The sequence below is a fragment of the Sycon ciliatum genome, chromosome 3 (genome assembly GCF_964019385.1).
Source record: "Sycon ciliatum chromosome 3, ocSycCili1.1, whole genome shotgun sequence".
NCBI lineage: Eukaryota > Metazoa > Porifera > Calcarea > Leucosolenida > Sycettidae > Sycon > Sycon ciliatum.
In genome coordinates, this window is record NC_088645.1 from 37,579,798 (window position 1) to 37,592,816 (window position 13,019).

At 44.7% G+C, this 13,019-nt stretch overlaps 1 protein-coding gene across 1 annotated transcript; it reads right to left on the reverse strand.

Annotated features, from left to right (window-relative positions):
* On the reverse strand, window positions 1-10,101 carry LOC135813047 (uncharacterized). The gene is made up of 7 exons (XM_065326266.1): window positions 10,074-10,101; window positions 9,186-9,580; window positions 7,316-7,361; window positions 5,468-5,633; window positions 3,596-3,864; window positions 1,601-1,691; window positions 1-1,186 (listed from the first exon to the last, which is right to left on the reverse strand). Exons 1-7 carry the CDS (start codon window positions 10,099-10,101, stop codon window positions 715-717), a joined length of 1,467 nt encoding a protein of 488 aa, XP_065182338.1. The 3' UTR covers window positions 1-714.
* Window positions 10,102-13,019: the final 2,918 nt, after the last annotated feature.

Genomic DNA, 13,019 nt, shown 5'->3' on the forward strand with positions numbered 1-13,019 from the left:
AGTGTTATCCGCCTTTCGGCCAAAGTACTATGTTTTGTATTTTCATGCATATAGGGTACATACATGTGCAGTACGTGCAGCAGGCAAGAACAAAAAGCAAGTTTAGCACTAGCAGTGTGCAGGAAAGCCGACTCGTCAACGTACATAATAATTATACGACGACAAAAAAATGTAGGACTGACATGCAGATGAACTGTGATACTAAAAATAATAGTGGTAAAGTAATACTGGGGTAGTGATCACGTGATACTAAAGTAGTGACAAACGTAGTCTAAAGGTCCCAAGTATGGGAAGTGTGATGTCCATACATGCAAATCCGTTGAGGGAGTTGAAAGGGGGAAAGGTTGGAAACAAAACGCTGCTATTCAAATGTGTGCTCAATGGCGATCACATCTGTCTGCCACGATAGGAGTATCAAGAGTCCATAATAATTATTATCAATTTTTATAGCAGGGTAGCCACCAGCCTCAATAATATTAAAAGAGGAGTGAATCGACAATGAGTCTACACGTCTCAGAAGCCGTGTTAATGCAGCGTTATGCAATCAAAATGTGACTAGCAGGCATATTTCGCACCGTGAATTTCCTTACATTAAGTTACAATGAGGTAGCAACAGCCCAGACGGCGATGGATGTCTTGTAGATGTGTCTGAACCTGGGTACTGTTACTTTCAAAGAAACCTCAACCCGTCGAGAAACAAACACCTCAACGACACTATGCGTCAGCAGATCCATTTGTCACTGTACTGTTTTTCACTGGCGTTGAGCAACATGCAGCTGGTGGAGGGCTTCGCTCTAAAATGGAAACATTCGCCGTGTGCCATCTTGCATAACGCTTGCGCAGCGCCAAATGAAAGGCTGTGTCTAGCAGAATCTTGAGCAGAAAGGTTGCCACTCCCATTATCGAGATGAGTGACATGAACAACAGGTTCGCCTGTGCTATTGTCAAACAGAACAGAACGAAGATGACGCTCCATGCCAAGCCGACCAGGAAGAACGTCGACCCAGCGACTCTCGCCTGGTGGACGTGGTGCAGAAAGCCAACGTCTTGTGCTGGCTGTTTCCTGGAGGCCTGCGCCCTTGCTCTGTGCATGATGCGTGCGAAGATAACCCCACAGGTCAGCATGCTGAATAGAAACGGTATGGTGGCGCTTAGAATATCTCCCAGTGCAAGCTCTTTCTGGCACCTGTGACAGTACACACATAGTACACAGCGAAAACGAATACAGGAGCTCAAATCTAGGCACGCCACCGGGCGACTATACTTGTAAGTGTCTGCTCCGTTGAGAGGAGGAGCAATTGGAGGAGGAAATACCTTTGGTGAAAGACAATTGCTGAAACCAACTATGTAACCGGAATTTTGGCTGCTCCCCATACTGGAGATCGCGCTTTCCTCCCACTTGACACTTGACTTTCTCATGGCTGCCATCAGGAGCAAACGACGAGTCCATAGAACTTACTTACACCGGGCCAACCTGCCAGACATCACCACTACCTTCGCAAAACACAAAATAGTAAAAATTGAAATAACAGTACTACTACTAGTCTGTACATGTCCAGTGTTAATGATACACGTATCCCTCTGTAGAATGTCAGCTCACCTTGATGGCATTGCCGGCCCAGGATGATCTGGTGTTCCTAGGTCGAACCCCAATGCAAGTCTAGTGAGCAGGGTTATCAATCCCGAAGTACCTGTGGGAGCGAGGCAGGAGAAATGCAGAGAACAACATCAGGGGCCACGTGGACATGGCATTCCTTGCACAACAAGCTTCCTTTGCATGAATTTTAAAGCTTTGAAGGTGAGGTCATCTTAGGTTGCGTTTGGTTGGGCATTTTCAGAATGTAAATGACAACCATTCTGGAATGGGAATCGGCAAGAATCACCTGACCAAACTAACGCGCCAGGATCAATTAGGAATCACTTGACATAACAATTCCATGATGTCGTTGTGGAACGGCGGCTGTCTTTTCTTTTACCCGACTCTAGTTTCCTTGAGAGAGTCATGGTACTTCTGAGTGCATAATTTGAGGCACTTGAACCTGTTGCTACATTGTTTGGCTCGTGGCAGCCATTATCATTTTTGATTCCGGAATGAGAATGCTCATTCCAGCATATGAGGTGGAATGATCATTCTCCAAAAAGAATCATTCTCAGCGATTCCCATTCTGGAATCATGTGGAATGTGACCAACCTAACGCACTTTTTTGACCAACCAAACGGGCGAGAATGATTCCGAGTGATTCCAAGTGATTCCCATTTGGGAATGTGACCAACCAAACGTAACCTTAGTAAAGGTTCATGTACGTCTACAATAATATATTACGTGTCCTGCAAGGCGTTCGCCAGGGCTCTTGCAAAATAAGCCTTTTGCCTTTTGGCAATTGCTTAGGGGTATCGATGGCTTCTGGCGTCGAATTTTGTAGGTTTAGATTCACTGCTCTGGGACCAACTTAAACCACAAACACTTTAGACACAAACACTCTCCCCTATCAAGTTTGTTGCGCACCTCACCCCTGGGCCCTGGCAACGTTTGCCAACACTGGCGACTTGAAGGGGGTCCTTGAACAACTTTGAGTTTGTTCTGAATATGTCTTAACCTAGGATCCACCTGAGCGCAAATCTGGCCCATCCGGGAAACAATCAGCTTGGTAATGAGACGGCAGCCTCTGGGGTCCCCAGTGGAGATATTTGGCATGCAGAAGACATACATGTACTGAAATACAGTCAAACCTCTTCAGTACGAACACCAAGGGACCGATGATATTTGTTTGCAATAACGGGAGTTCTTCTTATCCGTATGGTATACCCAGTGAATAAACAGTGACTTATCCAATGGAAAAGAATTCGGGTGGACAAACCCATTCCCATAGCGCTGCATATCACATCCGAACCAGTTCCGTTATATCCAATGGAGTTACGAATACTAGTTCTTCTCAAGCAAACATTTGTCTTATCAGTGTTCTTCCTAACCAGATTTCACTGCACTACAGTCCATTTCAAAACTATAGACGCGTACCTAGGCAAAAACCGTTATGCCAGCATCTATACCACATAAAATCTGTGATCACTTTGTGCATAAATTTTTCCAAATTGGGCGTCTGTTATCCAATCCTTTAGAAACTATATGAGAGTAATTGTGGAGCGATCCTGAGCAATATTCCGAAAACTATTCTCAAAAAGTTCCAGCCAAGTTTGGCGCTACACGCTGCGTAACGCCATTCACATAGCACAATGCGCGCTACCTTCTGCTGCTTCTCCTCCGTGATGTGCTAGTTGCGCCTTTTCTCTCTCTCTGTCATACTAGGTGACATAATTCGCATCTTTTTTGGCGCTACACTCTGCGTATATACTGCTCTTGTGTGGCTTCCACGGTATTCATTGTTATTACGTGACGATGGCCAAGTGCCGAAACGTTGTAAAATAACGGAACTGGTTCGGATGTGATATGCAGCGCTATGGGAATGGGTGTGTCCACCCGAATTCTTTTCACAGTTCCAGCCAAATTTGAAATATTTCAAAAACCCTACGCGTCTATAGTTTTGAAATGCACTGTACATGCACATGTACTGTACTGTTCGTGGTTCGGTCTACTCACCGTAGGCTGCTAACGTAGCTTTGCGAACGTAATGACTGATGGGTGATTTGTGGCCGTCAAAAATGTGTCTGTGCAGATGAAGAGCTTGCACTACTGCTAGCAATAAGACGGATTTCACGAAAAATGACAGGAGCACGTTGATGAAGACGCACGAAAAGAGGGTCCTCTCATTTCCCACTATGATATTTGCCAGATCTAGTAGGATAGCCATCCACAGAGCAGCTGACTGGTGCATGAAGATCACACCGCTGGCATTTCGGCGAAGTTCTCTGTGCAAAGCAACACACCATCGAGGCAATAACACGCTGGTTTACAGTTTTTCCACACTAGATGTAGGCAGAATGCTAAACCCAATCAGTGGACACCAATAGCCTGAACAGAGGCTGGGCAGAGAGGACACACATGTATACGTATGTAGTTAGCAGGCTCGGGTGGAGGGCGAAGGGATACATTTACAGAAAATAAAGTGACCAAGGAACTGCAAGTATGCTGTTGAAGACTCCATTGCAGCTGAACGTATGGTTGATTAGTATGGTCGTAGTATGGTCGTAAAGGCCAATTGATTTGATGATATTAACTGGTTTTGAGGGAAAGAAATTTGATGAAAATATTTTTGAAGGTTTTTCTGGTTTGGGGTTGAAATTCATTATTTTGCATATGCATTTGTCTGATTTCTTCTCCAGTGCATGATTTATTGCATTTTAAACCATTGTGTCAATTTGCCCGTAAAATAGGTCGTAAAGACACACCTGGCAATGTGGCGGAAAATCCACGCCTGCCCACACACGCTCTCTGGGCTGTAAAGTTCTAGCACAGAGCTCTCCTTATCACCACCACCACCACCACCGCCATCAGGTCGAGCCTAGACACTGTGTCTGGGCAGGTGTATATTTTCTAGGGTTGAAACAAACATGGATTTCTCCTTAACGAAACTCCTTTGTCGTAGCGATACGAACGTGCGAGTATGCTCTGTAAGAGACTTCGTTTTCATGATTTACTGTCCCGGCTCTATTGGGTGGTGCACAAACAAACCTTAACTAATGAGGTTTCCACCTATACCATACTATCTGACCAAAATATTATAATTATACATACACGTACAATACATACGTGTGCATGTATAGTTGTCTCAGGCTTGTAATCTGGCCTGAGCCTATTAAACTGATAATAATCGTATTTCGGAGACGTCCGGGACCAGGCACTACCCGCAACTTTCCATTGTCCGTATCTCTAAGTCACAAACCGGTATGTTTGGACTGCGAAAGGCAAGAGACAGTCATGATGTCGCTATTTCCACTTATTTTAAACAGTGTACGACAGCTCTATTAGAATGAGTATTGAGCATGCTATGGAGGCGGAGGACTCTTGTTCGTTAGTGCTATACTAGTGTACATTGTACAAGTACATGTGTGGCTTAAGCTGCACCAGGAGACGAAGGGCCTTTTCTACTTCAACAGCATTCAGGAACCCCTTTGCTTTACCAGTAGACCACAATTTCAGTCCATATTTGCTTCTTTCTTCTTTTCCTTTTCTTTTTGACTTCTTACTCTTTTCCTTGTTAGCCGTGGTAGGCTATAAAAACCGTGCAATCGCCACGCAAAGTGGTCATTGGCTACCCCAGCCATGTATTGCTTGGAATAAAATAAAATAAATAAATGTACATGTATTTACACTGTATAAGTACGAAGTCTCGTTTGGAATTCATTCACTATTATTCGTTAGGGGGCACGAAATAATTAAAGATTTTTCTGAACGTTCCTGGTGAGAGACCTCGACCAAAAACGAACTTTAGTACGTAGCGAACCTGCTGGTGGGCTGATCTAACGAAAAATTCCGTAAACGAAACACCATGCCCATACAGTCAGTACCTACGGTAAGGCTATGTGAAACGCCAGGCAGAGAGTAACAAGAGACAACGCCACTGACAGGCAGGCACGTGACACTGTCAGCTCCAGTTCCGTGTTGTGGACACGTTTCGAGTCCTCTTGGGTGGTGTGGTTTACACAGAGCCAAACCTTCGTCCACACGTCTTTGTGGCCTAAATCAAAGCAACGAAAAAGCGAACAACACAGTAATGTGCAGTGAGATGGATGTACCCGTACGTACATGACGCTTTCATTCACGTACGTGCTGATAGTGTTGATGTTGATGTACAATCAGTCATGTATCCATTCAACAATATTCAAATCAAGCTCTTTAATAGTGGTAATGTAACACAATCAAATTCAACGCAGAGGCAACTCCAGACTGATATCGTATTTGCCAGTGAGGTGTAACGGAATTCGATTGCACCTCAGAGGTTCACGCTTGCGCGGTCATCAAAGAAAACTCACGACGGTATGAAACGGGGAATGGAGTCTTGCTATATGCTCAGGGAAGTACAATGTAAGTAGGGAGGTTTAGTCCCACGTAATCCGTGGGTGCTTTACGTGTGTGTACCACGTGATACTCAGTGACCCACGTACAGACGTTTTCTGATTCACGACATACCGTGTATGGAGGCTCACCCACGTTCCTCCAGAACGTGGGTGAAAATCAGATTGGTGCTCCGCAGAAGAAGTTTCCGCAGCACGAAATCAACATTTTCAATGAGCTTTGTAGGCCCGGGTAGCTTCGTCTTTGACCAGGTTTGGGCCTTTCGCTTCAGGCTTTTGTTTGTTCCGTGTGACTAAACACAACATTGCAACGTGGGTGCCGTTCATCCACTGTACGTGGATCACCCATGTACGCGTTTCTATTAGGTGGAAACTAAACCTCGCTAGTGGCCAACTATTGCGCGAGGAATACAGTGGACAGCGCCGTGCATATACACGTACCATGTACATTGGATCAAAACGGGTTTATTCAAACAACACGACATGGAAAGAAGGAAGAAAACCAAATTTACAAGGGATGAAACTCGACGATGAAATCAAAATGAAAATTTGAAGAAAGTCTAACCCAAAGAAACTCAAGGCAAATGCAATATGTACATTGGCTCACTGATCATTGTATTTGTTCAGCACTCTGGATGCATTTGCTATCGAACTACATGTATCGTTATAGATTCATCGGTGGAAATATCTTTGATGGTCATTACCTTCTTGTAAAAAAAGAGGAAATCATCGTGTCCGTTCCGGGAGAGAGCCTACGAGGGCCGCTAACACCCGGTAAACCCTATCCGCAGACCATTTGCCTACTGTTCTATAATAATGTAAGTCAGTCAATGGCTTTTGCTGCCGAGTAGGGATTGATGCTTGCTAGTTTGCGGGGTGGAGTGCTAGTTGGAATTCTAGTGTGCTACTGATAGTGGTCGTGAGTTTCAAGTGCCGAATCAAGTTTTCAGGAACAGCGCGAGTTCCAGCATGGTGAGCAACACACTCATAGAAGAGATGAAGTGAGTCAACAAAAACGTAATAATCTGTTTTTTTATTGGTTTGGGTTTGAAAATCTATATTAAAATTTTTACACATGCATTTTCTGATTTCGTCATCAGTGTATGTTTTATTGCATTTTAATCCATTGTGTTAATTTTTGCCCGTAAAAGAGGATTGATTTATGATGAAGCGTTTTTGGCGATGCGACTGCCGCGAAACCGGGAAATCCCCAAATCGCAGCCATCTCGCACTTCACGTAACTGCCGCAACTGGACCATCGCGGAAGTTGAGCTTGGCTCAACTTTTGCGATGCGACTTCTGTGAATGGTATTTCGCGAGTTCTCGCTTAACACTGTGTGCTTACCGGAAAGCCAGCCCTCCATCTCCGACGAGGCTTCCAAGCTGCTGACCTACATGCAAGTACATGTACACGAACAAGCGTTGCACATAACCTTTCATCAATTTTGCATTTACCAGGTGGGAGTGTTCCACCACATTAGAATTTGGTATAATTTGTAGATAGTGTCTGCTCCAAACGTTGGAGGTCTCCACTCCTGCCGACGAGATGTTTGTGAATAAACCTCAACTGCTTATCAGAATTTGTTGAACAAATTGGAAGCGCTCACAATTCTTAGAATAGTACAGTAGTCATGCACCATACGCTGCCCATACCAGAAGGCATATGCGGATAATGCCGGTAGAAAAATTAGCAGAATTCGGCACTTTTTCGGGTAAGTTTCATGCATGTTTGGTATGTGGATAAAGAAATGGAGCAGAATTCGAGGAATTGCTCGCCATAAGGTTTGTATGGTTCTGCCAATTTCACTGCTTTTCGAGCAGAATCTGCCACCTTTTCGAGCATTATCCGCACACCCCTACATACCAGTCTAGAAAAAAAATCGAAGATTGTCCGAACAACCGTTTTCGCTCACTTCTCATCATGGGTTCATACGGAATAAAAATCAAACTGAAGAAATGATAGATTGCTTGTGTAAACAAATATGACCCAAATGCATTGGTTCTTCAAAGGTATCATTAATTTTGTATTTGTTTGAGCGAGGAGTGAATTTTAAATGTTAAATGTTTGTCGATGGTTGTTTGTCCTCTCCCCTTCAATCATTGTTTCGCCTCCGCCAACTCGCCCACACACAGTCAGATAGTAGTACTCGCGGCCAGGTTACAGCTGCTTCAGTATTACCTACTCTACAACATACAAGTGGGTTTAAAAAATGGAGCTACACATTGCATTTCACTGTGCTTTCAGTCCTTGACCACTCTGGTGGGTTTGATCTAGTCACCTCCCGACGCTTTAGGAGCTGCATCTGGGCCTTGATCCTTGAAGAATGGTGGCCTCCTAACGACTGCGGAAAACTAGGTATCCAGCCGAGTCTCACACGAAACGTGATTTTTAACTGGGTCTTAGTCGCCGTCGCAATTTCCCTTGGGAAGGGGGACATAATGTTACTTACCGTCTTAAAAATGTTTCAAATTAGTCTTTGGGTATTGCAGCGGGTCTGAACTGCCTGCTGTCAACCTTTTTAGCTCATTTGGAGCAGTATCTGTGCAAGAGGCTTCGAGGGGTGTGGCTTTCCCACGCAAGCGGGTAATTCAGTCTCGGATAATCATGCCCAGCTGTCGTGGTTTTTGAATAATGTCTTATTGATACTCCAGTGACTCTATGCATGCACACATGCACAACCAGTCATGTACAGCGCTGACGAAAGGAATCCATCCTCATGCATGAATAACATAGCGCCGGGCGCTACGCAAACGCTGTTCTATGCACGCGAGCGCGGCACTACCTTATTCATGAGGTTGGATTTCTCTGGCCAGCACTGTACATATACGTGAGAAGATCGTTCTGGAGACACAATCTTCAACCCAGCAACTAGACGGGTGGATTGGGCTAAAGCAGTCCTTATATCCAGTTATGTGTTATCTTATTTTTAGATGTATCTGTGCCCCAGCTTTCGAGGGTTGCCGCTTTCCCACGCGAGCGGACAATTTGCATGGTGACAATTCAAATAATGACTGTAGGCCACATAGAGAGTGTAATGTTCTGCACAAATTTCCTCAGCTATTCTCAATTTCTCTTTTGCAAGCGAGCTAAATCCCAGCCAATACGGGGAAGCATGTACATGCATATGTATTTAGATGCTGTCATCACATCATTGGGTTTGTTGGTCGATTATAGATCAAATACATACAGTTCCAAAATACAAGGCATACCTTACACTTGTTGCTGACCCATTGACTTGGATGTGTCCTGGGGTATCTCCACATCCTATCAGGAAGAACAATTCGTCTTCCCTAAGGATGTCTACCTGGTCATGGTATGATGTGTTCGTAGCGTTCGGCTTCATGCATGGTTGCATGCAGACGCTTAGTATCACGTTTGAAATCTCGCCATCACTACTGTTCAGAACTAAGCTACCGTCTAGAAGCTCTGCGACGAAGTGTCCACCCAGACTATTTGCTACCTCGTTCACATCCCTGCAGCTGGGATATCTGCTTCCATTCTCCAACCTGAACGCAGTACTGACAGGACTACAAGCGTCAGCTGTGTGGACATCCAGGACGGTTGCATTGTCAGTATTGCCTGTAGAGTCCGACACAATGCCATGAATCACTGGAGAAACAGGAACAACCGCAAAGAGCGCGCAGACGCTGATTCAAACCATCACATCCATTTTTGGGGAGGAAGAATGACAATATGGCATGATGATTTCAATACCTAAGAGTGTATCCTTGACGAATTGGGAATATTGTCATTTCAAGTTAGCACATTGCAGCGAAAGAAACTTACGCAATGATACTAGTATCACTGAATATGTCCATACGCGTTGGATCGCTAGTACTTTGGCGGTGCTGCCCAGCCGCATCTCTCAAAATCAGTTCACGAGAGCATCTACCAATTCCGAAAGCTATCACCTTACACTGACATGCACCATAAACTTTATAACTGGTAACTGGCAACTTCAGGGTGTAAACCTTCTCCACTTCGTACTACACCGTTGCGAAATATCGCAGGGCTCCACACACTAAAGCGGGGTCTGTAGGAAGGAACTACTGATCGGGACATTCTGCATGCTAGTAGAGTAAGTGCTATGTGTGATGCTAACCATTGGAGGCCTGTTCTAATGGCTTCATGCTACCGGTGTTTGACTACGCTCAACTGAGACTCTCCACAACCACGGCATTTAGAAATACATGCAAGGCAAAGTGAATGCGATTTTGCTTCACATGTAACCTGGTAACGGACTTGGGGGCTGCACTTACTGGGTGATGCTCAGTCAACACGAGACTGCACAGGGAAGTACAATGCCTTGCTCTTGACAGGTAAGAGGAAGCGCCTGGCCACCTACAAGGAGTAGAACTATTTTCGATAATTCGTAGGCATTATCTACTGTGGACGAGTGACTCTGTAGACAGTGAACAGTTTATGCGGCATAATGCAGGTACACAAAGGCACACGATGAAAACCTTGGCAAATTAATTCCGTTGTGACTCAGAGTCACCAATCATCAGGTCTGATGATTGGTTCAGCCATGAAACTCTGAGTCACAACGGAATTAATTTACCAAGGTTTTTCATTGTGTGCTTTTGTGTACGCCGCTCTGCCTGAATCAGGCATTGAGCACTCTTGCAGAACCGAAGCATATTGCCTCTGTGCTGTATTATGCAGGTAGTCACACAAGAGAGATTGGAAGCTGTGTAGCAACCCTGAGTTTCACGTGTTACTACGATCATCAGCAAACAGACACGTCATTGAATTTGTGTAGTCATTGTGCTTGTCAATACGCTGGTGGTCTGAGGACTTCCCTGTCTATGCATGAATCCGTGCTAGGAGGACTTGCAGGCGCGTCCTCCTAACAATCCACGTTTGACAGACAGCGTCGGTCATGCCGTACACATTCCAGACAGCCCAACGCTGGCAACAAGTCTGTAACACGGTAGACCGCATGGGCTGAACATGTGCAAGAAACAATGGAAGGAGATCTACAGAAATCCATCCTGGGGGCCGCTAGTAAGCTACATGTACGTGCACGCGTATGAGTTTCTCTTTTCACACTGAAACTCCTCCAGTGCGCTCTCTGATAAAACATACCGTTGTTTATTACGGACGTTGTTTGGGCAATGGGTATACCGATGAATACTGAGGTATGTTAGGATAAAAAGTACATGTAGCTCGGATACCAAGAACACTGGCCTGTTCCCCAGGGGGTACGTTTTATCAGAGTTCACTGCAGTCTCCGTGCCCCAAAGCACAGTCAGTCCTTACGCAAAAAGCAGAACTGCAAGCACTGTAAGTGTAAGTGTAAGTGTAAGTGTAAGTGTAAGTGTAAGTGTAAGTGTAAGTGTAAGTGTAAGTGTAAGTGTAAGTGTAAGTGTAAGTGTAAGTGTAAGTGTAAGTGTAAGTGTAAGTGTAAGTGTAAGTGTATGTGGTACATGTATATGTAGGTTAAGCAGCCTGTAGGCATTGGCGGATAATGCTCGAAAAGGTGGCAGATTCTGCTCGAAAAGCAGTGAAATTGGCAGGACCATACAAACCTTATGGCGTGCAATTCCTCAAATTTTGCTCTATTTATTTATCAACATACGAAACATGGCAGAATGAAATTGAAGACACCACTGCAGCTGTACTTATTGTTGATAAATATGGTGGTAAAGACACACCTGGCAATATGGCGGTAAACACACGCCTGCCCACACACGCTCTCTAGGCTGCAAAGTTCTGGCACAGAGTTCTCCTTCTCACCACCACCACCATCAGTTCGCGCCTGGCGCCTGGTCGATGCATCCAAGACATCCAAGAAGAAGATTGCCTGATGAGTCCAGCGGGGACGAAACGTACGTCGCAATCGAGCTATGTCGTTGCTGTGTCATCATCTATGTGCCATGCGCTACTTGATGTACCAGCCTGCTATGCCGGATACCGCCAGCCATGCATCGACCAGGCGCCAGGCGCGAACTGATGGTGGTGGTGGTGAGAAGGAGAGCTCTGTGCCAGAACTTTGCAGCCAAGAGAGCGTGTGTGGGCAGGCGTGTGTTTACCGCCATATTGCCAGGTGTGTCTTTACCACCATATTTATCAACCATACCAAACATGCATGAAACTTACCAGAAAAAGTACCGAATTCTGCCAATGTTTCTGCCGGCATTATCCGCAAAGGCCTAGCAGCAGGCAAGACAGGAAAAATCGAGTATATTGGCAGTACTAGTACCTCATTCTCAGAAAAGATGTTCTACAACGTATGGGCAGAGACATACATGTCGCACTGACAACAGATGAACTTTGATACTAAAGTTGTGATAAACTTAGTCTAAAGTGGCCAAGTTAGCGAAGTGTGATGTCAATATATCGGTGTATGAGTTGAAATAGAGATGATTTTTTTAAATATCTGCTCAATGGCGTTCATATCTGTCTGCGCAGATAAGAGAGTCATTAATCCATATCACTCTGGACAGTAGGCAACCACCAGCCACAAAACAGGAGCAAATCTACAATATTTATACTTCTGAAGTATGGCCTTACAACATGTCAACACTCGGTGGAAACACCGGCCGATGTTAAGAGAGTGGATGATTGCCAACCACGGCGAAAAACAAAAGTAAGGGGAGGGAAAACGAAAGAGTAGCAAACTCAACACCAACAACTCAGTAAAGAAAAAGAATGTCAAATAAAAACAGTGACAGTCAACAGAGTACAATGCTTCGGACAGGCTTTAAATAGTAGCAGGATCAATGCAGGGTCATTCCAGCAAAAACTGGAGAGGTTGACAAAGTCCGGTTTTTCTTCATTACGATGCGGCTACGACAGCCTACAAGGCCCAAAGACCGTCTTGAAGTTGTGTAAGGCGTAACATAAGGCCTACTTTCAAAGCAGGAGACCGAAACCTTTCGAGAAGTCACACACGATACGTCAAGTACAGGTTCTGCACGTTAGAGGTGTAAAATGTTTGCTGTTTGTATTTATTTTGATTCGCAAATTCAAACGGGCATAGAACCCAATAACAAAGAAAGCGAATATGAAAATTATAATGAGAATGAGAATTAAAATACTTAGA